The sequence below is a fragment of the Lynx canadensis genome, chromosome A1 (assembly GCF_007474595.2).
Source record: "Lynx canadensis isolate LIC74 chromosome A1, mLynCan4.pri.v2, whole genome shotgun sequence".
Lineage (NCBI taxonomy): Eukaryota > Metazoa > Chordata > Mammalia > Carnivora > Felidae > Lynx > Lynx canadensis.
This window is the reverse complement of record NC_044303.2, coordinates 158,580,041-158,606,963: the sequence shown is the minus strand read 5'-3', so window position 1 is coordinate 158,606,963 and position 26,923 is coordinate 158,580,041. Positions and strand designations below refer to the sequence as shown.

Below are 26,923 nucleotides of genomic sequence, written 5' to 3'. Positions count from 1 at the left end.
ACAAAGCTAGTAAGTACAGCTGGGATTTTTCTTTTTCCAAAATAAATTTTCAAATAACTTTGTTTTAATCAATGTGACTTTAGCTAATTATGTTAATTACATATTCTTTTACCTATGCTCCATAGTGAATAATGGGGTACAAATCTAAGGCTGTGCAGTTAACTACATTATCAGCCTGAAGCCAGGAATAACCAGGTAGCTGCTCGTATTTGTCTCAATTGCTTTTGCCTTCCTGGCTCTTGAATACATGAGTCTGATAATGCGTGACAGCCTGTTAGAAAGCACAAAGAACTACCACATCTGCCTTCTCCTGATGAAAAATGATTCCCCCTTAGGAGCAAAATCCATGGCAATGATTTCATCCTTGAGATTATTTAGAAGAAAAGGAAGCATGTTCCTTGAAAATATTTCTTAGCAAACATATAAAAGAATGGCCTCTGGGTTATTTTTAATCAGTGCTTAGAAACAAGAGTTCTTTCCCTATTTGTTAGTTTCCTATTGTGGGTAGATCTTTTCAAGCTGCACAGTGTTCCATACAAAATCCTTCATACAGCACAGGATGGGCAACAGTTATTTGTGGTATAGTCATGAACAGACATGTCAAGGTAGGGCTGTTTGTTGGCTCCTTCTGAAAACTATCCTGTCATTTTCAGGTTATTGAGGTAGTGAATGGAGGGGAGGTATTTTGTAATCAATAACAATCATGGCCACTGCTTAGTGCATATAGTTATTTCCGAAGGGAAGATAACAAAGTTTATGGACACTGTGACTTGTATCTTCCTTCTGTGCTCATAGTAGCCTGGTCATGGGCACCTGAGACATGCAGTGGTTACCTTCTTTTAAACTCTTTTGCGAGTCTTTATAAAATGAATATTAAGACCACTATGCCATTCTACATGTTCATGCTGACATCCACTTACGTGTTTTTTGTTTGACTTTCTGTTTAGGCATAAGAATGCTGGATGGCATTGTGACTGACGCTATTGAAGCCAGTTCAATTGGATTCAATCCCGGACATGTGGATATTTACAGTGCCAGTTGGGGCCCTAATGATGATGGGAAAACTGTGGAAGGGCCTGGCCGACTAGCCCAGAAGGCTTTTGAATTTGGTGTTAAGCAGGTGAGATACTTAATATAGATCTACCTGAAATGAAACCTGGCCATTTGTATATGAAGGAAAGGGAAGAACACTTAGTTTATATCAAAAGAAATGGCTTTGAATTTCTTATTGTTGCTTACAATTTGAAATGCATTTAGAGAGCCAAATCATTCTTCAGAGGGATGGAACTTAAGGGTTAAGGGAGTTTTCCCTAATTGGGTCTGACATTCAATAGAGATTCATTACTCTTAAAGTATTTGCTTAAAAAATACTATGAATATGTCCTTTCTCATTTTTCTGCTGCTTTAAGATTTTTACACTAGGTAAACTACTACCCAGACTTCTTTCAAATCTCTAGAGACACATCCTTAAATATAGCTACATGCTACTTCCTCTTTTGTATGTGCCTGGTACATACTTGTGCCTTGATTGTGTTGCTCCATTTACCGCATTCTTACCAGGATTCTAAGGCCTTGTTCTGCACAGGATAAAACAAAAGTAGAAACTTTGGAGAGCACAAATTGAGAAGTCATAGAAAGAGTAGCCTTGACGAGTTTCATTCAACTGAAGAGTCCCTTTTAATGCAGCTGCAAAACAGATCTGAATAATGTCTGATTTTGTCATTCTATCAGTCAGCCAGAAGATTTAAGCAGAAAGAGAGGAAGTTCAAAGATTCAAACGCAGCAACATAAGCCAAGGAAAGAGTGAGAGAATACAAGCGAGTGCTAAAGGCCAGATTGTGAATCCTTACGAGAAGGAAAAGAAAGAGAGAGAGAGAGAGAGAAAGAAAGAGAGAAAGAAAGAGAGAAAGAAAGAGAGAAAGAAAGAGAGAAAGAAAGAAAGAAAGAAAGAGAGAAAGAAAGAAAGAAAGAAAGAAAGAAAGAAAGAAAAGCACTCACTGACTCATCCCAGAGAGGGCCCAGATGAAGGAGGACTAGCAGAGCCATGGCCCAGTGGCTTGTAATATGAAGTCTTGTGAGATTTCCAGCGCGGATGCTGGAGCACCTGCCATTGAAACAGACTCCAAATAAATGTCTCTGGGAACTTCATGCATGTATTTGTTGGGGATTTTATGGGGATGTGACAGGGATCCCAACAGATGATAGATGTGATATAGTCTGGCTTTTCTTTTAGGGAAGACAAGGAAAGGGCTCCATCTTCGTCTGGGCTTCTGGGAACGGGGGACGTCAGGGAGATAACTGTGATTGTGACGGCTACACAGACAGCATCTACACCATCTCCATCAGCAGCGCCTCCCAGCAAGGCCTGTCTCCCTGGTATGCTGAGAAGTGCTCCTCCACCCTGGCCACCTCATACAGCAGTGGCGATTACACCGACCAGCGAATCGTATGTTGCTTTTGTCTAACTCCTCTGCTTAGGTAGGGGAGCAGGGCTTGCATTCAACAAGATCCTTTGGTCAGTACCTTTGGTAAAATTGCTTGGCTTAAGCTTGATGACTTAGCTGGGGAGATTCACACTTTGCTCTCCTGAAAGGCTGGCATCTATTGGGGAGATTTTTCTCTCAAGGATAATGATGCCTCTGCCAAGATGATGTTGCCTCTCTGTCATCTTTAAACCCAGCCCTGGGAAGCCACTAAGTTGTCATTACATACAGCCAAGAATCAAAATATCTATTCTGCTTGTGTCATGCCTCCCTGAGAACAGCCTTAAAGGAGATTACAGGGTTGTAGGGGCTTCACCACCCTTGTACTTATTGATCCTTTAATAGCAGGGATATGGTCTAACATGCCCGTTAGCAGATGATAAAAATACAGAACATACAATAGCTGTGTTTCCTATGAATGGATAACCTGCAGGAAAATAACGGTCTAAATTTCCCCTGAGATGAACTTCTCAGCATCTGAATAAACAGCTCAGGAAGGGTATATGCTCAGAGAGCATCTCCAGCCCACACTTGGCTGTGCCTTCACTTCCATGAGTCAGACTGCCAAGGGCAATTATTGGATTTCCCTTCAAGGGCACAGTGATGAAGGGCCATTCGGGGGCTTTGCAAACAAAGGGAAGTACTTTTAATTTTAAACTGTATGGTCCCAAATTTTAACTCCTGATACAGAAAGAACCACCTAGCTAAAGTATCTAAATTCTAATCTCTATGAAATAATAGGTCATGATTCAATTAGATTGTAGGTGAACCCCATGATAATTAGACACTGGAATGTGTGTAAGATTCATATTAATGGCATCTCAAAAAAAATTGCTAGTTCTCTTTTCCATACAGGATCACTATTCTGGAACTCTGCCTGCTTCTGCAACTTACTCTAGTTTAGACAGTAAACCTCTAGCCTCAACTTGAAACATTGGCCTCCCTCTCGTGCCCTTATATTCAATTACTCAAATAATAGATGGTGATATTCTACCCAGAAAATCTTTATGACAGGTATATTTTATAGCCTTTGAAAGAGGCATAGCAGACATGTATCCCACTTATATTCAGAGTCCCTGACTATTGTTGTCCCTAGGGGTATCTAAAGTTGCTTTTCAGAAAGTGGCCTGTTACACATTTCAGTCACCATTTCATAGACTGTCCCTCATCTGAGCTATTATGCTGTGAAGTAGGAGGAAGAGTTTCCATCTTTGTAAAGTTCTCTCCTTAGGTAAATCTGCCATGGGAGAGACAGCTGGTGGATTCTATTTGAGATGGTTGCAATAACATAGCCTTTGTCTTACGCAAACCTTTTCCTCAGCACAGTCATCTCTGGGGGCTTACTTGCGTCAATAGGGAAAAAGGACAACCTTGCTTCCGCAGCCCTCTAAGGAGCAGAGCCACCATAACTTGAGAAATTCAGCGACTCAAAGTGGGAAGCCAAAGGAGGTGATAATAGAACAAATTATTTTTTTACACCTCCCTCCCACACATTGAAATCTCTAGCTAAAAACGATAGTGCAGGAGCCTGGGTGGGTGTCTTGTTAGTAATCCTTTGGCCCGACTACTTGCTAAACCAGCAATGCTATGGTCCTTAAGGCAGACTGATTGGAAGTCTTTTTGGTTTCTTCCCTTCAGTCTTGGCAACCTCTTCATTAAGATAAAATTAGCCTGGGTAATTCCTTACGTGCAGTAATATTGTGTAAGAATGCTTTCACAGACAGGATCTCATTTCATCCTCAGAATATGAGTCAGGAAATGTCAACCTCATTCTACAGATGGGGAAACCACATGGGGAAACCATGTGCCCATGGGACACATCTACTGAGTAGCAGTGTTACAATTTGTAACCAGATCAGAATCTGACACACCTTTCATTTATTTGAAAAACACCATTTTCATCATAGTTCAAATATGGACACTAACTCATGGCCATCAGATGATATCAACAGTGAGTGCACACTACATACATACTAAGCAAATTTGTGCAAGTAGTTCAAGTGGCCAAAATCAGAATGGCTCTACATCCTCGTGCTGAAGAGACAGTCAGATGTCAATTTGAAGGCAAATGGGAATTTTGCATGAAGCAGAATTTCTAAATATGCCAGACTAAACACAATGGACCTGATGATTAATGGGCCAGCATGATTCACAGTGATTTTGAAACTGTCCCTTCTTTACAGACAGTATTTCGTTTGGGAATCTCAGAAAATATTCATAGTGGGAGTACTTCATCCCCAGAAAAGGCATCTTGATGCCAGAATTATACACAAGTTGTATATAGAGGAGAGTGAACTAAAATATCAGCAGATGGCAAACATCCGCCTATGGTTTAACAGAGGAAGTAGGGAATCGAATCAGCTGAGTTTCCTGATCGTAGCAGATGCAGCCTTAGGTATGGTTAACCCCCAGGGATGGAGAACACTCCTCACATGCTCTCCTGCATTTCTTCCCTTCCGGATGCCACCCAGACCAGTGCCGACCTGCACAATGACTGCACAGAGACCCACACGGGCACCTCAGCCTCAGCACCCCTGGCTGCTGGCATCTTCGCTCTGGCGCTGGAAGCCAAGTAAGGCCTGGAAAACTTCTAATCACCTTTATTGCCTCTCCTTCTTTTTAATAACATATATTCCTTTCTCAATTATGCTTACAGTAGGAAACTTAGAAAACTATTAAAATATAAGTCCTCTTCCTGTTAACATCTCCATGTAGATTTAACACACACACACACACACACACTTATCTTACAAAATTGGGAACTTAGTATACACGTAATTTTGTAATTTTTAAAATCTACCCTATAATATATTAACAGCACTTTCTCATGGCTAAATCAATGAGATTTTGTTCCCATCAGGAAAGACTTTGTCCAGATAATTTCCTGTGGGCAGTATTAGGAACAATAAGCTTATAAAACATCCCTCTTTTTTCAGATTATATAAACCAATCCTAGAGCTGATCTAACATATCAGGAAACATGAAAATTAAAAACAGAATTATCTGTTTGTAGTATCCCATTATGTAAATGCGAATTATATTAAAGTCATCTAATCATGTTTAGATACACACTCTTGTCCATAAATATTGGTTGTTATCTCTGATAATTTCCTCAGGATAAACACCCCTGATTGGAATTTCTGGGTCAAAGGGCATGCATGTTTTAATGATTTGGCTACATACTGACAAGTTACTATCTAGAAAGACCATATCATTTTACATTACCGTCAATACTGTGTCCAAGTGCGAATTTCCTTACCAAAGTTACTTTTATTATCTTTTAAAATGTTTGCTATTTTAATAGGGCAAAATGGTGTCTCAACTTTATATGCTTTTATTTCACTAGTGATGAAGCTCAATATCTTATATTCTTTGGCCATTTATCACCTGTGATTGCTTGTTTATGACCTTGATTTTGTTTTATGACCTTAGTTTAGAAAAGCTATTAATGCTTGGTTAGCTTGACATTTACCTTTTAATTTTACTTATATGTAATTTTTATTGCAATGAAATGAGTATATATACACCTATATTTGTCAGTATCTTTAAGACTTTTTCCTTTGCTTTCATGCTCAGAAAAATATTTACGACCTCAAATTAGATTAACATTTATTTATATGTCTTTTATTATGATTCCTTTGCCATATCTAAATTCTAAATTCCCCTGGAATTTTAGTGTATGATGTTAAAAAAGGATTTGGCATTATTTTTTCCTCATATTGGTTACCCAATAGTACAACTCTTAATACAGAGGAAAAAATCTAACTGTTGCACACTGTGTATCTACAGCTTTTTATCTGTCATTGTTTCTGCTTTCTAGTGGCAAGAAAACTTTCAATATCAAGTCAGGTGCTCTGGTTGCATGATAGAGGAGGTGGTTAAATTTGCAAGTTACTGTTATCCTTCCTAATAAGAAGGTTATCATAGAAGAACATCTGTATTCTCTAGAGAAAGAACAAAGCATTCCCCTCACATAATATTCAGTAGACGAGGTTCATAATAGCAGAAAAATAGAACACCTTGGCCTGTGCCATGGCTGGAAAAACTCTGAAGTTGCTAAGTATTTGTTCTGGAAAGTCCAATGTAGATCCAGGAGCCCTGGGGCCACCTGTGAAGTTGTGGTTTTGTTGTGGTATCTCAGCAATGAGATGGCCACAGTGGCTAAGCAAGACAGGCCTAGGAAGTTTTGCACAAGAATTTACCTAGTTGGAGGGACTGGGAAGATGTCTGGTAAGGGAAGAGAAAATCCAGGGGCTCAGTTAGAAACAGGGAAACTTGAAGCTCTGGGGCCCAGCAGAAGAGCTGCATTGAGAATGTGAGTTCACTTGTAACAGGAGAGGAATGGACAGAAGGCAGAGTCTATGAACACAAGGTCAGACTCGCATCAGCAGATCCAACCCAAATTCAAGGAAAAATAATCTAAGCACTCAAAAGTTCAAGGAACACATGGCTTCAAGTTCTAGGCATATCCCTACCTTAGGCAAGTTAATCTCCAGTTGAGGGTTCAATTTACTAGCTCTAAAAGGGAAGGGTTAGATCTTTTTTTTTTTTTTTTCCAAATTTCTTCCTTTTTGAAAATTGAAGGTATCATCTAACACGAATTACTGAAGTTGGTGGTAGAACATCCAGAGTCAAAGAAAATAAGGTCAAATGAAAGCAAGCTGTTTCACACAGATGGTGAAATAGGCTGATGATAGTTGTGATTTGAGAATATAAGCTGTTAGTTCCAGGAAGCTATAAAAAAAAATATCCTTAAAATTTTAAGTCTTTTCTACCCAACACTTATCAGATGCATGTAAATAGAAGTATCCAGGCCTAACCCATCCTTGTCTAGTGACCAGTATAGTAGAAACACCTATCTCAATGAACAGATGTAATATTAATTTCATGTAAGAACTGAAAATTAAAATTATAACCTCTGATTTCTAAAATTTCAAACTTTTTTTCTGTGCAAGAAGAAAATGATCTAAGAATGATCTAGCCTCATTAACTTCAGTTAATTTTTAATAGAATATTTTTAAAGCAGGAGCTTCATGGGTTGCTATGAAATAACATAAATGAGTTACCAGCAGCTCATGAACTTCATTGAAACTAGATGCAGAATTGCTTATGAGTATGTGTATGGCACTTTTCTGAAGGAATGGTTTGTGGGTTCCATGAGCTTCTCACACCGTTCATAATATAAGAGATACTAGGAATCCATGGTGCATATAATAAGAATTTAATTCCTTTCATTTTGATTCAATCGTCAATAAGATAGACATACTGTAGCTTACATTTTATATACGTCCTGACAAAGTACATGGAAATTAGTGAGACATCTGTTCTCAAATAGACAGGTTTCTGAACTCTATTCAATTGTCTACACCAAGATGATTATTTCAGAAACTCTGAATGGCAGAATTTCTTTTTTTTTAAATATGAAATTTATTGTCAAATTGGTTTCCATACAACACCCAGTGCTCATCCCAACAGGTGCCCTCCTCAATACCCATCACCCACCCACCCCTCCCAACCCCCATAAACCCTCAGTTTGTTCTCAGTTTTTAGGAGTCTCTTATGTTTTGGCTCCCTCCCTCTCTGACCATTTTTTTTCCTTCCCCTCCGCCATGGCCTTCCACTAAGTTTCTCAGGATCCACATAGGAGTGAAAACATATGGAATCTGTCCTTCTCTGTATGACTTATTTCACTTAGCATAACACTCTCCAGTTCCATCCACATTGCTACAAAAGGCCATATTTCATTCTTTCTCATTGCCACGTAGTATTCCATTGTATATATAAACCACAATTTCTTTATCCATTCGTCAGTTGATGGACATTTAGGCTCTTTCCATAATTTAGCTATTGTTGAGAGTGCTGCTATGAACATTGGGGTACAAGTGCCCCTATGCATCAGTACTCCTGTATCCCTTGGGTAAATTCCTACCAGTGCTACTGCTGGGTTATAGGGTATGCCTATTTTTACTTTTTGAGGAACCTCCACACTGTTTTCCAGAGTGGCTGCACCAGTTTGCATTCCCACCAACAGTGCAAGAGGGTTCCCATTTCTCCACATCCTCTCCAGCATCTATAGTCTCCTGATTTGTTCATTTTGGCCACTCTGACTGGCGTGATGTAGTATCTGAGAGTGGTTTTGATTTGTATTACCCTGATGAGAAGTGACATTGAGCATCTTTTCATGTGCCTGTTGGCCATCCGGATGTCTTCTTTAGAGAAGTGTCTATTAATGTTTTCTGCCCATTTCTTCACTAGGTTGTTTGTTTTTTGGGTGTGGAGTTTGGTGAGCTCTTTATAGATTTTGGATACTAGCCCTTTGACTGATATGTCATTTGTAAATATCTTTTCCCATTCCATTGGTTGCCTTTTAGTTTTGTTGGTTGTTTCCTTTGCTGTGCAGAAGCTTTTCATCTTCATGAGGTCCCAATAGTTCATTTTTGCTTTTAATTCCCTTGCCTTTGGAGATGTGTCAAGTAAGAAATTGCTGCGGCTGAGGTCAGAGAGGTCTTTCCCTGCTTTCTCCTCTAGGGTTTTGATGGTTTCCTGTCTCACATTCAGGCCCTTTATCCATTTTGAGTTTGTTTTTGTGAATGCTGTAAGAAAGTGGTCTAGTTTCATCCTTCTGCATGTTGCTGTCCAGTTCTCCCAGCACCATTTGTTAAAGAGACTGTCTTTTTTCCATTGGATGTTCTTTCCTGCTTTGTCAAAGATTAGTTGGCCATACTTTTGTGGGTCTAGTTCTGGGATTTCTATTCTATTCCATTGGTCTATGTGTCTGTTTTTGTTGAATGGCAGAATTTCTAAAAGTGCCTCTAGACAATCAAGATTGGGATAAATCATTTAACCAAGGGTCACTCCTCAAGGAACAACTATGGAGAACAACTGTGGGCTAAATTTATCAAGAATAATAACCTTCAGTATTTGTCAGGTTCTTACTATGAGCTGGACACTGTGCTAACCTCTTTGTATACAATACTAATTCTAGCCCTTACAACAGCCTTCTGAAAAAGAAATTATTACTTGCATTTTATAAAAGAAGAACTTGAGGCTTAGAGAGGTTGAGAAACGTAACCAAGATCCCAAAAGCAGATTCAAATTCAGATCTGTCTGACCACAAATCCTATGCTATCTGCTACTACATACTACACTGCCTCCCACAGGCCTGCAAGGGAGAGGAAATGTTGGATGGCAGTCCATCAGACCCTCAAAGAAAGAGGTGTTAAGAAGATTGATGCTGATGAAGGACTGTCATAACTCATGTGCTCGTGAGTTTATCATAAAAGACTCCTTGTCACAAGAGGATTACCTATTATACTACATTAAACATTAAACATGACATAGCTGGAATGCCAGGGAATGGGAAAAGGAGAACGGAGGAGAAAGAATAGGTATTGGCTCAAATATGTGTAGAGGAATATTTTTCTTTCCTAGAAGAGTGTTTCTTGAACAGCAGCATAATCCTTCGGGCTTTATTTAATAGGCAGATTCCCAAGTCCTAATGCCAGTGCTCAGATTCAAAAATATCTGGTATTTGGCCTGGGAATCCCCATTTTTAACAAGGATCCCAGCTAGTGTTAGTGCTGGGAGTACCTTAACTAAATTTCAAAAAACAACTTCTGTAAAGAGTTACTTTATAATTGCATTTTCCTACAATCTCATCTAGGTATGGTTCTAAAGATGCTCAATAGGGTACTTAATTGGCATAGCCTCAGTTATTCTGAGGAGAGAGCAGAGGAATCAGAATAATTTTTAATAAAGAACAAAAATTCTGAAGTAAAACACTGACTCCCTTTACACCTGTGGAGGTATTAAACATCCAGATTAACTAATCTGTTTTCATTAAAGGCTAGAGAAAGGGAAATAGGATTCGATTTCGATGCTGCAATGGAACTTTTGGTTAAAACACATCAAAGAAATCCTTGACTCAGTGGGTTGTGAAATGTTGGAAAGTGTCCAGGTTAGAAAATCTTTAATATCTAGGTTTACTTACATGTGATTAGAGGCTGAACCAGGTAGCCTGTAAGATTTTTCACTTTAGAATTTTGTCTCTAGATTACTTTACCTACACTAATTAGAAGCAATGCTTAATTTCAATGTTTAATTCCATACTCCTTATTTTCTATAAACATATCCTTGATTAGCAACCTAATGCAGTTTTTAAAAATTTAATTATTGTGGATGCTGTTGAGCACTAATTAACAAAGGAAGGCTGTCAGGAATGAGATGCACTATTGTTAGCAGTTTCTTTTCATTTATGAAATGCGATCACATAAATGGAGGATAACCTTTTAGGAAAACAAGCTTAATTTTCCTAACTGCATGACAGTGAAGTTCCCCTGAATCTTTTGCAAAGATTAGGTTAAAAATTTTTTAAATTTTTTTTTCAACGTTTTTTATTTATTTTTGGGACAGAGAGAGACAGAGCATGAACGGGGGAGGGGCAGAGAGAGAGGGAGACACAGAATCGGAAACAGGCTCCAGGCTCCGAGCCATCAGCCCAGAGCCTGACGCGGGGCTCGAACTCACGGACCGCGAGATCGTGACCTGGCTGAAGTCGGACGCTTCACCGACTGCGCCACCCAGGCGCCCCGGTTAAAAATTTTTTAAAAATAGAGCCTGCACCTAAATAGAAAATAAATTATCTGCTATAGAAAGTCTATGCTTTATGTTTAATTTCATAACCCTGCCTTATATCTCCTTAGTACACTTCCTCACCCCAACCTCCATATACACACCTGCTCGCACTGATGGTCCAAATGAGAAATTGATGTGTTTCCCACTGACCACAAAGATTAGAAGCTTTTACCTAAAACTAACTTTCAAAAACTGGAAGGAGGGTGCTTGGATGGCTCAGTCAGTTGGGCATCCAACTCTGATATCAGCTCAGGTCATGATCTCATGGTTTATGAGATCAAGCCCTGAGTCTGGATCTGCACTGACAACGCAGATCCTGTTTGGGATTTTCTCCCTCTCTCTCTCTCTCTCTCTCTCTGCCCCTCCCCTGGTCTGTCTGTTTCTCTGTCTCAAAATAAATATATAAGCTTAAAAAAAACTGAAGGAAGAAAGAATTTCAATAAAATGCTTAATAGAACGGAATTGGTTCCTATACTGAGAAAATAGCCATTTCTGCTAAGATAATTAATTTTTATTAGTTAATTAGTCAATTAATATTCCTTAGTGTGGGTTGGCCAACTTGGAAACACTACCTAAATAAGGTATTTATGATACTGGGCAGATAGGAGGTATGAATAGGAAAGAATTCTGGAGATTATCATACTCAACCCTCTCATCTTACAGATGAGTCACCTCAGGCTCAGGGAAATGAGGTGACTTGCTTGAGACAGCACAGGTCTTTTTGGTATAAAATATGGTTTGATGTGCTTTCTATTACTCCCTATTCCAACCCCATGATTTGAAAAGACTTTCAATTGTCTTAATTGGTTATATGCTTGTATGCTTTCTTCCAGTTCCTATTATTTTAGCTATGACATAGAATTAACTAGACAGTTTTTTGAAATATAAATATCAAAATCATGTCCTACCCTCATATTTTGATTCAATAGGTTTAGGTAGAATTCAGGAATTTTCACTATTCACAAGTGTAACAGGTAACTATGATGCAAGCAGTTTGGGGCCCATAAGAATCAATGAACTGGAGTCTTTCTAAGCACTCCATCAGTCACTCACTAGAGTTAGGTGTTATGTTTGTCAGGAGCTGAGATGAGAGAGAGAACTAAGCTGCCAGGTGTCAGAATAGCAGATTAAAGCAATAAATACAACATGAAAGAGTTAAGCCTTTAACTCCTTACTACAATGTTTTAAACAAGAGTCTAAAATCAGAAAAAAAATGCTAACTCCTCCTATTCCATTTTCCTCCATGGAAAAGTGTGCCAGTTGAACGGCAGGTAAAGTAGCACAGACATGGGGAGTCATGTCACTGTTGAGGGAGCCCAAACATAAGGCCCTGCTGGTTTTATTGACTGGGGTGGAGGTGGGGCAGGAATGAAGGCTGAGAGTATGGTACTGGGTACTGAGTCAGAATGGGCAGAAGTATCTTAAGGTGTCCTCCTTTCTCCCCATAAGGAGGCCTTGGATAGAGTCCAGAGGTCTGAAGAAGACCTCTACCCTTGGCCTCAGATAAGGAGACCTAGGAATGAAGGCAAAAGGGGTGGTAAAGTAAATATACCTAACCAGGTAGGGGCCTGAGTCCTTGATGGCAACTCCTTTTAGAGACCACATCTAGGCTGGTGTGGGGAGGGAAGTTTCTTCATAGAGCCTGCCAGGTAGAGCCTTTGTCATGCCTCTAAAGAAACCTGAAAATCACATGTGGAATTTTAACCAAGAACCAGACTCTTCAGTGTTTAAGGATGTGTGTTGCCTCTTTCTTGTCACCAGGGGACTGTTTAACCAGTACATTTTGGGCTCTGAGGAAAAAGAGCAAATTAAGCCAGATTCCCCTGATGGTTGTTTCACAACCTAGTGCTAAGATATAAAACTTGAGGACAAACCTCTTGGGTATTTATTTATTAAATAATGCTTGATTGGCTTGATAGAAACAATGCAGGTCTCAAAGCTAAGGAAAAGCTTCAGATCCTAAAAGAATCTAATGACAAAATGCCACAAGTTTAAAAATTATTAGGGCTACTTAATACTTAGGCACATTCAGTCATCCAACCAACAAATATTTAACTCAGAATATCGCCTGTGCCTGGCATTCTTCTGAATGGTATACATCAGAGAACTAGATAGACAAAAATGTCAACCCTTCCTACATAGCTATAGCAGGGGAGACAGACATTAATAATATACAAAACAAATGAATTACACAGTATGTTAGAAGAGTACTATGGGGGGGGGGGAGAAGGATAAGGGAGTTCAGGAGCATGTGAGGAGAATTGAAATTTTAAATAGAAAGATCTGGGAAGGCTGCATCTTTATTATAATAGATCCAAAAATCCCAAGTATCTCTGATGTATCTTTATATTGCTGATAAATTAATCTTATCAAGACTTCTAATTATGCCGTTTCCTTGCTCAAAAATCCTTGATTCCCGGTTGCCCAAGGGATAAAGCATAAGCTCCTTTTCCTGGCATCCAAGGTCCTCACCATCCAGCTCAGTACCCTATCACCTCTTCCCTGCTCCAGAAAACCAACACCTCACTGTATTCTGGTCACATCCTATACTTTCACCCTTGTAGGTTTTGTTCTGTTGCCTCATCCCTTTTCTATCTCTTCACTTCTTGACATTCTACCCAAACTTCAAAGTTCAGATAAAATATTTCCTCCTAGCAAAGCTTTCCTAGATCTTTCCATCCCCAGAGCTCTTCCTTCTCTAAATTCCTATAACACATGATGCCATGAATAAAGTATTCAACAGGTACATTACAGTTATAGAAAAGCTTAGTTCTTTTGCTGGATTGTGTAAAGATAAGAATCACCTCCTTTGATATCTCCACAGTATTCAGCATAGTGTCTTGCAAGAGTGATGTCAAGTAGCTAAGAGTTTGACAATTTGTTTTAAATTTTAATTCCAGTGTAGTTAACATACAGTGTTAGATGAGTTCCAGGTGTAAAATATAGTGAATCAACAAACCCATATTCGACTCAGTGCTCATCAAGATAAGTGTATTCTTAACATTGATATATAAAGAAAAGAGGCAAGATACTTAAGACTATGGAGCCAAGCTATGTCTTTAAAATCTGAGTCTTCCTAAGAAGGAAGTCAAAGCCTCATCTGTGAGTGCATAATGTGGAAAGTGCCAAGGCTGTGAATAGACAGCAGAAAACAGAGACACAAAGGAAGTTTTGTCATTTAAAATTTTTGTTCCAGTAAAAATCGGGGACAAAATTACATATTTCTACCATATTGAAACCCAAATTTTACTTATAATAGGAGCTTAATTTATATGGTATGGAGAGAAACTTTCAGTACTGTATTTTAAATTCCAAATGAAAAGATACATCAAAAGAAATACACCAATAAAAGTATAGTTGCAAAAAGGACTTCATTATCTATAAATAGAAGATGCTTGTTTTTACTTTTTTTACTTGTTTTACTTACAAGTAAAACAAGAAGATACAAGTAAAATAAGTAAAACTTTACTTACTTTACTTACAAGTAAAACAAGAAGATACTTGTTTTACTTTTTCAAGGATACATCATTTTTTGTCCCTGAAAAATATTTTGGGTCATTTCCCCTCCAGTCCAAATCTTACATGGCGAGACATGCAGCACTTGGTTGTCTGGACCTCTGAGTATGACCCACTGGCCAATAACCCTGGATGGAAAAAGAATGGAGCAGGCTTGATGGTGAATAGTCGATTTGGATTTGGGTTGCTAAATGCCAAAGCTCTGGTGGATTTAGCTGATCCCAGGACCTGGACCAGTGTGCCTGAGAAGAAAGAGTGTGTTGTAAAGGACAATGAATTTGAGCCCAGGTAAGTATCTGCAGGAATTTTAAACAAATGTGTGCCCATGGCACTATTTGATTATGATGTTTGTCACTCTGCCTAATTTTTTTCTCACCTACCCTCTGAAGTAGATGGAGAGAGCATTTGCCATAGTTCCCTGTTGGCCCATGGGAATCATCGAAAGATCGGAAATCTGCAAGTCAACTTAGCATATTTCCATTTTCCTTTCCTAGCCTATCTATATTCATTGTTTTATATATCACTAAGAAAACTCATTGCCAATTAAACTATTACTAGCTATTAGTTTTAAGATTAATCCCAAAGTCAAAGATGTTAAAGTATTTTTTAAAAATGTATCTTAGAATTGATTATATGTAATACTTACCAACCAATATTATCCAAAACCCATTTCCAGAAGAGCCTCTCTTCACGCTATAGTCCTATGTGATTCATGATTTTTTTTTTTCATGAATGATCGTTTACCATGCTGCTTTTACATAAGAACACATCCAGCCTACCAGATCTGGCCAGAGAAGCAGAATCTGGTATAACTATTTTGTTGATTCTTTCAAGGAAACCATGATTATATTAAAGATCTGCTCATTGGGGTGGCTGGGTAGCTCAGTCAGTTAAGCATCTGACTTGAGCCCAGGTCATGATCTCACTGGCTGTGAGTTCGAGTCCCACACCAGATGAGTTCTAGCCCCACTTCCGGGTGAGCTTGAGCCCTGCTTCAGGCTCCGTGTAGCCTGTGTGGGATTCTCTCTCTTTCCCTCTCTCTCTGCCCTTCACTCACTTGTGCTCTCTCTCTCAAAAATAAACTTTAAAAAATAAGTAAATCATACATTTCAAAACTAAAAAAAAAAAAAAAAGACCCACTCACAGAAAAAAATCTGAGAGTGGGAGCCTTGGGGAACATTCATTATGGAGATAATATCATTTCTTAAGAAGGCCCATTTCAGTAATGGACCACTTTTTGATGGGTCCAAGGCAAACCTGCCTAAATTCTATTCCACAGCAAATAGCACTATATTCTTGTATCTCTGTTCCTCACCAAATTTTTTCTTTTCTTTTCTATTTTGTTTTATTGTAGTAAGAACTCTTACCATGAGACCTACCCTCTTTAACTTTTAAGTATACAATACATTATTGTTGATTCTAAGTACAATTGTTGTACAACTGATCTCTAGAACTTATGCATCTTGTGTAACTTACATGCCCATTGATTAGCAACTCCATTTTCCCCTAGCCCCAGGCAACCACAATTCCACTTTTTGAATCTATGAATTGACTATTTTAGATACTTCATTTAAGTAGAATTTTATGCAGTATTTATTTCTCTGTGACTTGTTTATTTCGCTTACCATAATATCTTCAGTGCTTATCCATATTGTTGCATATAGCAGAATATCTTTTCTTTTTAAAGATTATATGTGTTTTACCACATTTTATTTAACCTTCCATCTGTTGAAAGACATCTAGGTTGTTTCCACATCTTGGTTATTAGGAATAGTGCTAAAAAGAACATGAGATCTCTTCAAGATCCTGTTTTCAGTTATTTTGGATAAATATCCAGAAGTGGGATTGCTGGATCATTTGATAGTTCTATTTTTAATGTTTTGAGAAAACTTTATGCTGTTTTCCATAGTGACTGCACCATTTGTATTCCCACCAATTATGCAAGGGTTCACATTTCTCCACACCTTCTTCAATACTTGTTGTCTTTTGCTTTTTTGTTAACAGCCATCCTGACAGGTGTCTGGATTTGCATTTTCCTGATGATTAGCAAAGGTGAAATTTTTTTCATATGCCTGCTGGTCATTTATAGGTCTTTTTCAAAAAATATCTATATAAGTACTTGGCTCACTTTTTAACCAGGTTATTAATTATTATTATTATTTTTTGGTTATTGAGCTGTAGGAGTTTCCTTATATTTTTATAGGTTAACCCTTTATCAGATATACGGTTTGCAGTATTTTCTCCCATTTTTTAGGTTGTATTTTCATTTCGTTGATGGTTCCCTTTGCTATGCGGAAGATTTTTAGCTTGATGTATTCCCACTTGCTTACTTTTGTTTTGGTTGCCTGTGCTTTAGGTGTCATAACCATTAAATCACTGCCAAGACCAATGTCATGAAGTTTCTTCCTATGTTTTCTTCCAGACTTAAAATTGCACGTCTTATGGTGTTTACTCCATTTGGAGTTGGTTTTTGTGTATGATGTTAGATATGGGTCCAATTTTATTACTTTGCCTATGGATATCCAGTTCTCCCAGCACACTTTCCTGAACAGACTGCTCTTTCCCCATTGACTATTCTTGGCATCCTTGTTGAAGATCAGTTGACCATATAATCTTGGGTTTATTTCTAAGTTCTCTATTCTGTTATACTGGTCTATATGTCTGTCTTTATGCCAGTACCATACTATTTTCATTACTATAGTTTTGAAATATATTTTGAAATGAGGAAGTGGAATGCCTTCAACTTTGTTCTTTCTCAGGGTTACTTTAGCTATTTGTGGTCTTTTATGATGCATAAAAATTGTAGAATTTTTTTACATTTCTGTAAAAACCTTACCATTTTCTACACATTATTTCTAGCTACTCCTGAATTTTGTTCTACTCATAACAGGGAGAGACAACAAGCTTAGCTGAGTATCTAGTCAAGACTGATGTGTATGTATTTGCATAAAATACAAAGAAGAAGAGATGTACTTTATCCAGTGATTTTGTTCAAAATGTATTTAGAGCCCTGAAAGGTAATGGAGAAGTTATCATTGAAATTCCAACAAGAGCTTGTGAAGAACAAGAAAATGCCATCAAGTCCCTGGAACATGTGCAATTTGAAGCAACTATTGAATATTCCCGAAGAGGAGACCTTCATGTTACACTCACTTCTGCTGCTGGTAAACTTTTTAAAAACTTCAAAAATTTATTCTAAATCATTTAGTTAAATTTTAAAGAGTATACTGAATGATTTTAAATCAATGATTTTTTTATAGGGCTGAGTTTCCCCATAGATGTTTTCAGGACTTAAGAAAATATGCTTATTTTTTAATTTTTTTGGCATCAGAACTCTGCCAACTCATTCCTACTGGTTCTTAGATAAGTAGAGAATGAGGTCTATTCAAATAATACCAATTAATAAAACTTTATGGAGTTACACATTTTCAAACTGTGCTCATTTTCCCAGGTCACTGATCTATCATTCATTTCTCTTAGGCAACATATTAGTGAAAGTTACTCTGATAATTAATAAAGCTGACAAATATATCAGACACATATAAGGAATCAACCAAAAAGCTAGGACTTGTGACCCATGAAAGAATATTGAGAAGACTAATAAATATTCCATGATGGCATTGCAAAGGTCATATGATAGAATGTATAGGCAATTGCCCTTTCCTGAGAAAGTACTAACTCAGATGAGATCATGGATAGGGAAGAGGTTGTAAACCATAAACTTTAATCCAACCAGGAAATGCTATCCTAATACTCTTTAATTTTTTAGTAGGATTCACTAGACTAAATTCAATTTCTATAGGTGAGTTATGAGGAAAGATGAGCTCCCTCTGTCATCTCCTTCCAGGATATAAACTTCTTAGAGGTTTGGACTATAGACACTGTTGATTTGGAGTCATGCTTTCTAGCTATCTTGGAGTTGGCCTGAATATGAGTGGAATGCTTTCTCATTGATGGCCCTACAGATCACTTGACCCTTTCATCTAGATCTACAGAGAACTTGGATTTGAAATTTTAGAGTTAAATCCCACTACTAGTTTTTAGATGACAAGACATTATGAAATTAATATAGCTTTATTTTTTTATGCCTACACTAGATTATAGGCACAGGCACCAAATAAATTTTCAAGACTTCCTCTTAAATTTCAAAATGATAGTTCCACTAAAATGTATTTTAGGTCTCTGAATCCATAGTTTGTAAATGTAGTTCTATGAGTTCTCCTTATTCAAAAAAAAAAAAAAAACTTAATCAATATACTCATTATTATTTTACCAAAATATTAACTGAGAACTTATTATATGCCAGGCAATATGCTAATTTCTATGAGTAAAAACATTTTTTTTATAATGTTTCTATCCTGATCTTATACAAAAAAGGGAAAATTAGGAGGGCAACTCTCTCCCAGTTTTCATTTTCATTTATTAGTTGCTAAAGTGTATCCTACTCTCAGTACATTTAGAACATTCATTAATTTGTATTTGTCTCTTGAAAATAGGCACCAGCACTGTACTGTTGGCTGAAAGAGAACGGGATACATCTCCTAATGGTTTCAAGAATTGGGACTTCATGTCTGTTCACACATGGGGAGAGAATCCCATAGGCACCTGGACCTTGCGAATTACGGATATGGTAAGTGTGAATGAAAAGATATAGAAACACAGGCTCACTTTTAAACATTTTCAAGTACTTTTACGATTGGTATCATCATTAATCAAGGTCCTAAGGCATTCGGGTCACTCTCTAGTAAAAGTAAGGAAAAGGTGTAATGTTTCAATCCCTGCCCACTTGGCTTTATAGACTGAATGACTAAATAAATAATTAAATAAATAAGCCATACCATAATAAAGAAAAAAAAAGATGTATTAATAATGTTACAGACTACGTGACAAATCCAAGTGTTCCAATGTCAGAATGCCGCCAGCCATATGACCTACTCAGACACCAGAATTACCTCTATTTACAAAGACAGTTAAATGCTATACCAGCCTTGCTATGACATTCTGCTGGGGTCACATGAAGAAACTCTTACCACTTCTTACTATAGTGGCTATTGACTTGTTACACAAGAAATCTTATTTAATATGACTTTTTTGTTTTGTTTTGCTTCAGTTATGAAACAAACTGAAAAGCATTTCTCATTTCTCTTTCACTCTGTTTACTAACACTCTTTGATATCTTTCTAAAATTGTAACTCATGATAACAAAAATAGAGTAAGGAGTGTCTGAGCAAAAAGCTAAATACAGCTGAATTATCTACTTTTGCATCATTTCTCCAGCATTTTCTACAGGTTGAGCACATATACAAACAGTGTTTCAGGTCTGAGTTCTCCCAAGATAGAACTGTTCAGCAGCATCGGATTTCAAAGTCTAGATAACTCTTTTAAAAGAAATTATTTTAAATTCCTAAGGATTTCCATTAAATTAATACAAATTCTATAGTCATTGTTACATTTTTCTCTCTGAAAATAGCTTTCCCCTACAGACTGCAAAAATTATGATTTAGAACCAGAATCTGTAAAAATTCCTGCTCTCATAGGGAGAGCAAGAAAATGTTCTTAGGAAGTAGTTCTATTCTTGAACTTGTCCTCTGTTCTTTAACTCAATTTCATCTTTAAAAAACTAAGAAAAATCTGTTTACCAAGATAAGACTATTTTATATCAAGTCTGTAAAATCTGAGCCTACACTTTCATATTCTTTTTAGATATTTTTAGATTTCAGCACATTATTTTTGGCATAACTGTTGAGCCTCTGAAAATTATTACTCTTCCCATAAATCTACAGTTTTTAAGTGCTGATTAATACTGAAGTCTATTTATAATACTCCAAAGAGGCTTTTTCTCCATTGGAATGTTTCTACAAACTGATAATTACTAAATATAATTCTATTTATGGAAAGTAAAGTCAACTTTCCAAGAACAGAATAGAAAAGAACATTCATGTAAAGAGTTTTGCTTTTTTAATTAAATGAAGCAAATAATCAGTCTTTAAATCCTTGAACCTATAAACTGTCCATTTTCATGACAACAGTGAATCCAATGATTTACTTCTTTGTACATAGTGCTCTACACATGGCATGTACAGAATTTTTAATAGATTTTACAGATACTTTTAAGGAGTTTGAAATTTCTCAGAATACACCCTAAACTTATGTGTATGCTTATCCGTAGTCTGGAAGAATGCAAAATGAAGGAAGAATTGTCAACTGGAAGTTGATTTTTCATGGGACCTCTTCTCAGCCAGAACACATGAAACAGCCTCGTGTGTACACATCCTACAACACCGTTCAGAATGACAGAAGAGGGGTGGAGAAGATGGTGGATCCGGGGGAGGTCTGTGTGGCTCTGTTCTCTTGAGCATTCTTGGCACATCTTTCTTTGAACTGTAGTAGACAATGTAGTGAGTAGAGCTGTATCTAATTTTCAGACAGAGAGAAAGTCAAACGTGAGTGGGGAGAAAAGGGAGTGAGAGTGCCAAACTGTTTGCCGTTAAATAAAACCCTCATATTATTTAAGTTTATTCTTTTGTCCAGAATTTAGAGATTAAAGTTGATGAATTCGAAGGTATGAAATTCTCTAACATGAGAATTTATAACATATCAACTTACATGTATCAAAATGTAGGACATATCAAATTATAAAGAGAGCTATCTTTTTAAAAATTAAAAAAATTAAAGCTTATTTATTTTTGATAGAGAGAGAGAGAGAGTCATTGAGTGAGTGGGTATGAATAGGGGAGGGGCAGAGATAGAGGGAGACACAGAATCCAAAGCAGGATCCAGTCTCTGAGCTGTCAGCACAAAGCCCAACGCAGGGCTGGAACCCACGAACTACAAGATCATGATTTGAGCCAATGTTGGACACTTAACTGAATGAGCCACCTAGGCACCCCTAAAAAAAGAGCTATCTTTATGCATGATCACATATGCCTAATGTCTGTATCACACATACTTTACAAGTATTTTTTACATTGTCCCATTTAACCAATAATCCCTGTAACCTAGAGAAGACAGACATTTAGCATGTCCATTTTCCAGAAAGAAAACCAAGGCTCAAGTGACCAAATCCTGTAGGCTTCTCTTTACTAATTCCTTAACTGACACTTTTGGCAGCTCTAAGGGAAGCCACTGAATCCCAGTCTCAATTTCTCTGAGAAAATTTCATAGGATAGCTAGTCAGTCATTCCTGTTCCTACTGAGACTCAGCCTACTGAGGCTGCTGGCTTCTCTCTTATCAGACAGTGGGCAGACACCACATTTTGTTTATCTCTTAATCCCCCAGCATCTAGCACAGTGCCTCAGATGTAGTAGGTAGGTAATCAGAATTTCCAGAATGACCTTTCATGAAGTCTGGCTCAGTGATGGGTATTTTGGGAGATATAAAGATGTAATTATTTAAGAAACTTATAAACTAGTTGTATGAAGTCCTCAGCTCAGATTCTGGTTCCATTTACATTCTGCAAAGCAGCTTACCCCCGCCCCCTGGGGGCCCCCACCCCAGAGGCCTTTTCTTCACAGTCCCAGAGGCAAGTTGACTTTATGGGTATTTCTCCCTCCAAGATTCCTTAAGGGGTATGAATCAGACCCTACAGTTGTTAAAAAGTTGAGTTACTTCCACACTGGTTGACAAAGAGCTGCTTCTCTGATATCTCCAGTTCCACCCCACGTGGCTTATCACCCTGGTCTCTCCCAAGACCCCTTTATAAAACTCAGGGGCTGAGGGGCACATGGGTTAACAAACTGAGCCACCCATCCAACTCTTGCTTTCCACTCAGGTCATGATCCAAGGTTCGTAGGATAGAGCCCTGCGTTGGACTCTGTGCTAACACCTTGGAACCTGCTTGGGATTCTCTCACTCCCTCTCTCTCTGTAACCACCCCCCTCAAAATAAAAAAATAAAAAATGAAATAAAATGAAATGAAATAAAACAGAACAAAACAAAACAAACTCAGTGGCTGAAAGGGTAGCTGATGACAGAACAAGGGGCCTCCAGGAAACTTCATTCACATGAAGCATTGCTAGTGTCTTCTGTATGAGTTATTAAATATTTTAATATCAATTTCTTCCCAAAACATGGGCAGGGAGGAAAGACAGTGGGAATGGTAAACTGTTTACTTTCCATAGGATGAAACTGTATTATTTAAAAAAATATTTTCTTTCATTAAAATTAAAATTAAGGAATTCAAAATTATTAAATTCCCTAAAATGAATTCTACTATAGAAGGCTGACAAGTACAGCAGGCCAATAAGGTATGAATACATACACATGATCCCATTCAGTCTTCAGAACCACCAGAAATGAAAGACTCTTGTTCTCATGTTACAAGTGAAGTTCAGGGAAATTAAACAGGTGCCAGGAGAACATGAGTAAATGCAAAAATGAGGACTGAAGCCCAAGTTAGTATGTCTCTAAGCCTCATGCTGTCTCTGCTTCTCAAAGGGTTTCTTAAAAAGTGTGCAGTGGACATGTGTTGCAGCTGGCTTGCCAGGTTCTAAATAATGAATCTTCTTCCTTTTGTCGGTGGTGTTCTATGTTTTAGGAGCAGCCCACACAAGAGAACCCGAAAAAGAACCCCCTCGTGTCAAAGAGCCCTAGTGGCGACAGTACAGGGGACAGGAGGAATGAGCTGGCAGAGGCAGCCCCATCCGAGGCGATGCTGAGACTCCTTCAAAGTGCTTTCAACAAAAACTCACCCCCAAAGCAATCACCAAAGAAGCCTCCAAGTGCAAAGCTCAACATCCCTTATGAAACTTTCTATGAAGCCCTGGAAAAGTTGAACAAGCCTTCGCAGCTTAAAGAGTCCGAGGACAGTCTATATAACGACTATGTTGATGTTTTCTATAACACGAAACCTTATAAGCACAGAGATGACCGGCTGTTGCAAGCTCTGGTGGACATTCTGAGGGAAGAAAATTAAAATAAGTGTGGAGTTCTGAGTTGGAAATATTCATGCTTCTTCCTTCCCCTTAGATTTTGCCTGTGTCTGAAGTGGTTGTTTTTGCCATTGATTCTTATGCTTATGATATCCTTTGTGGTACTTTTGCTTTTGCTCGCCCGACTGGGCGTTTGAAAGGGATGAGCTCAAGTAGAAAATCCAACTTTCTGAATTGATAATGACTCTTTCAAAACACATATTCCCTGCTTGCACAAGTGAGATGCTTTGTTCTTTCTGGAGCCACAGTTCATTTCATTGGTGGTCCTCATACCACATTAGAATGCCTCCTTGAGCCACGATTTCATTTCTCAAAAGAAATGCCATCGCCTGGGTAACATATTAATTTGAAGAAGTAAATCTGCAAAGAATGAGAGGGAAGAAAACTGTTCCTACAACTTGTCCCTTGTCTTTGCCACACGGTTCTTTGAACTGTGATGCCATAGATAAGTTTGGAAAGTTTCTATTGAAAGAGTTCCCGATTAGACCCATACCCTTGGCTTTTCTACCCCAAAGTACGACTCATTCAGGAAATGGCGATTTCGTCATTTGGGAGAGAAACTGAGTAATTTAGATCCAGAAACAATTCTCAAAATTTGTGTTATCTGGTTTGAGCAGTTTTAGAACATTTTTCTTTGTTTGGTGTGCTACGCAGAGGCCTCTGTGGACCTAAAGGTGACTAGGACTTAAGGTGCGTGCTCTGGCCTTTCCCTATTTCCCCTTATATTTTCATTACCTATCTCCTTCCTCGACCACAATCTGAATACTGAGAGAAGTAATTATACTACTTAGAATAAACTTACACTTGGGATTTGGCAAATCCCTTGTCATATTTTTTCACAATAATCACAGGAAACCACTCATAACACCAGGAACCAATGTAAATAGGAAAATATTTATAATGGGGAGAGCCAAAGGTAGGTTTTGTTTGTTTTTAAATTGTATTCATTAGAACAGGTTTTTCTGGATCCTTAAAACTGAGTGTTCATTCCTTGCCACTAAAGGCTCTTCCCCAGTCTTACAGCTGATAGTATCCAAAATCTTACCAAATTGCTTCCAATATTCAGTTCAAGAGGCCACAAGCTGGCAGTCCATGGGCCACATTTGTCCCTCAGGTAGATTTCCTTTGGCACATCAAATGATTTAAACATATGAGTGGTTATTAAAAATATGAAATTTCACATAAAGCTTGATTCTCAGACGCATTTCCCTTCCTGGCAACAGTTGGCTAGAGCTGAACAGCAGCTGCCCAGATAGATTTGAGTACCAGGTCCCTGAGGTGCCCTGCTCCATGTTGCTTAAAGTGGCTACCTCACTGGTCAACACCCAAAAAGCATTTGATTTTTCCCACTGCTGCACTAAACAAACTTACAAAAAGTATAAATGCATTAAGGAAAAAAAAAAAAAAAAAGTCCTCTACTTCTTCCAGGTAGGATCTGTGTGATAATCAATCATAATGAGAACTTGCCATGATCTAGTTAATTTATAGGTGAGGGGAAATGATATTTTAGACCCCTGAAAGTACCTCTGAAATCCAGTTTGACATATTCATTTAATCTCACCTTCCCTGGATTCTCATTTACACTAACTCATTAATGGACAACCTCTGGATTCCCATTCTCTATGTGCTCACAAAAGCTCCAGTCACCTACGATGCAGGCATTCTCCCACTGAGTCTGCTGTTTGTAATTCTTTCTTAAAGTTTGAACTTCACAATGTCACACATGAACTGGACCAGGAGGTTAACTACATTGAACTAGACTGGGAAGAGAACACTAGAGTCTGTCATTTGCTATGGTTTGAAGTGTAGTGAATAAGACGATGTTTCACCTCCTCGTCTACAGTTTGCATTTGTGCAGAATAAAAGTATGTGCAGAGCAATCACCATGATGCTTCAAGGATGTTCTCCTAAAAGAACTCCAGTATCACACTATCCTTGGAAGTTTCACATGTTGTTCAATATAGAGTATTGGACAGACTTCGAAAATTGAAGTAGATCAAAAAGTATTAAAGCCAAAAAGGACCAACGAGTTATTAGATAAGTTTTCAACTAAAAAACAAAGCTAAGGCCCAGAGAGGCCAATACATAGTCATAAACAAAACCTCATCCTTTCCCCTTTCCTACTCTCATGCTAATTGTATTAAGCTTTTTTTTTTTTTTTAATCCTTCTAATAATATCTTTTCCTGGTTGAAACCCCCAACCCACTCATTGGATTGTAGCCAAAGGTTCACTCTAGAGAAGCTTTAATATTTAAATAAAGTCATGTTTGAATGTTTCCAACCTGGAATATATTGTTCAGACATAGAATATTTTTGTCAGTCTTTCTTAGTGCCTGTGGATTTTTGTGAAAACGTAAAAGAGGAAACTTATATAATATTTCCCTCAGAATTTTAAACTATATTTTCTTTACAGGTATTTATAATGTACCAATGCTTTTATCAGAATTTTAAAAAGCATAATAAATTATATTAAAGAACCAAAACTTTCCTGAGAATAAGAAAGTTTCATCCAATAAAATATTTTTGAAAGGCATGTTCCTCTGTCAGTGAAAATAAACGTATAATATGTATGTGTTATGATATTAAAAGTGACATTTGTCTAATAGCCTAATACAATGTGTTTAACATGCGTGGTCTTAGCATTTTTAAGGGAACTCCCAAATTATACACTTGTATTAACCAGAATATGTAAAATATGCTTATACATCTGAAGAATAAATGGTTTCTCACTAAGTTAAAAAGGAAAAAAAGCTCATGTTTCCAACAAAAACAAAATCTCCTTCTCTATGTTTCTAAAATGAACTATAAAAAAGAAAAATTGAAGATGTACATTAAGAAGATAATTCCTTTTAGAAAAAAAAAAGCTAATTCCTTTTGAGACAAATGGACTTTCTCAAAGTCAATTTAAGAATTTACTTCAACAGGTATTTTTCATTTTCCTTCATAGCTCAGTTTCTTACTATTTTTTCATCAAAAAGATTTTTTTAACACTTATTCATTTTTGAGATACAGAGAGAGACAGAGCACAAGCATGGGAGGGGCAGAGAGGGTCACAGAATCTGAAACAGGCTCCAGTCTCTGAGCTGTCAGCACAGAGCCCGTCGCAGGCTCAAACCCACGAGCAGTGAGATCATGACCTGAGCCGAAGTCGGACACCCAACCGACTGAGCCACCCAGGTACCTCTCTTACTTGTTTTGACAACATCCCAAGTTATTTGACTGAGTCTTCACTGAAGTGTTGAGGAAAAAAAGCAAAGCACAAACCAAAGGGACTTACTATGTGTGAGAGAAAGGACTTCAACACTTCATCAAAAATGACTTTTTTATAGGCCAGATACAGTAGCTCCACATTAACCACC

The 26,923-nt window shown here is 37.7% G+C and overlaps 1 protein-coding gene across 1 annotated transcript in view; it reads left to right on the top strand.

Annotated features, from left to right (window-relative positions):
* The window catches only part of PCSK1 (proprotein convertase subtilisin/kexin type 1), a 44,525-nt gene extending 18,247 nt beyond the window's left edge, over nt 1-26,278 (top strand). Inside the window, 8 exon segments of the mRNA XM_030325265.1 lie at nt 948-1,120; nt 2,234-2,446; nt 4,955-5,055; nt 14,688-14,921; nt 17,640-17,797; nt 19,130-19,263; nt 20,803-20,964; nt 23,171-26,278. Of these exon segments, the coding sequence (XP_030181125.1) occupies nt 948-1,120; nt 2,234-2,446; nt 4,955-5,055; nt 14,688-14,921; nt 17,640-17,797; nt 19,130-19,263; nt 20,803-20,964; nt 23,171-23,548 (1,553 nt within the window). The 3' untranslated portion in view covers nt 23,549-26,278.
* The last annotated feature ends 645 nt before the right edge of the window (nt 26,279-26,923 follow it).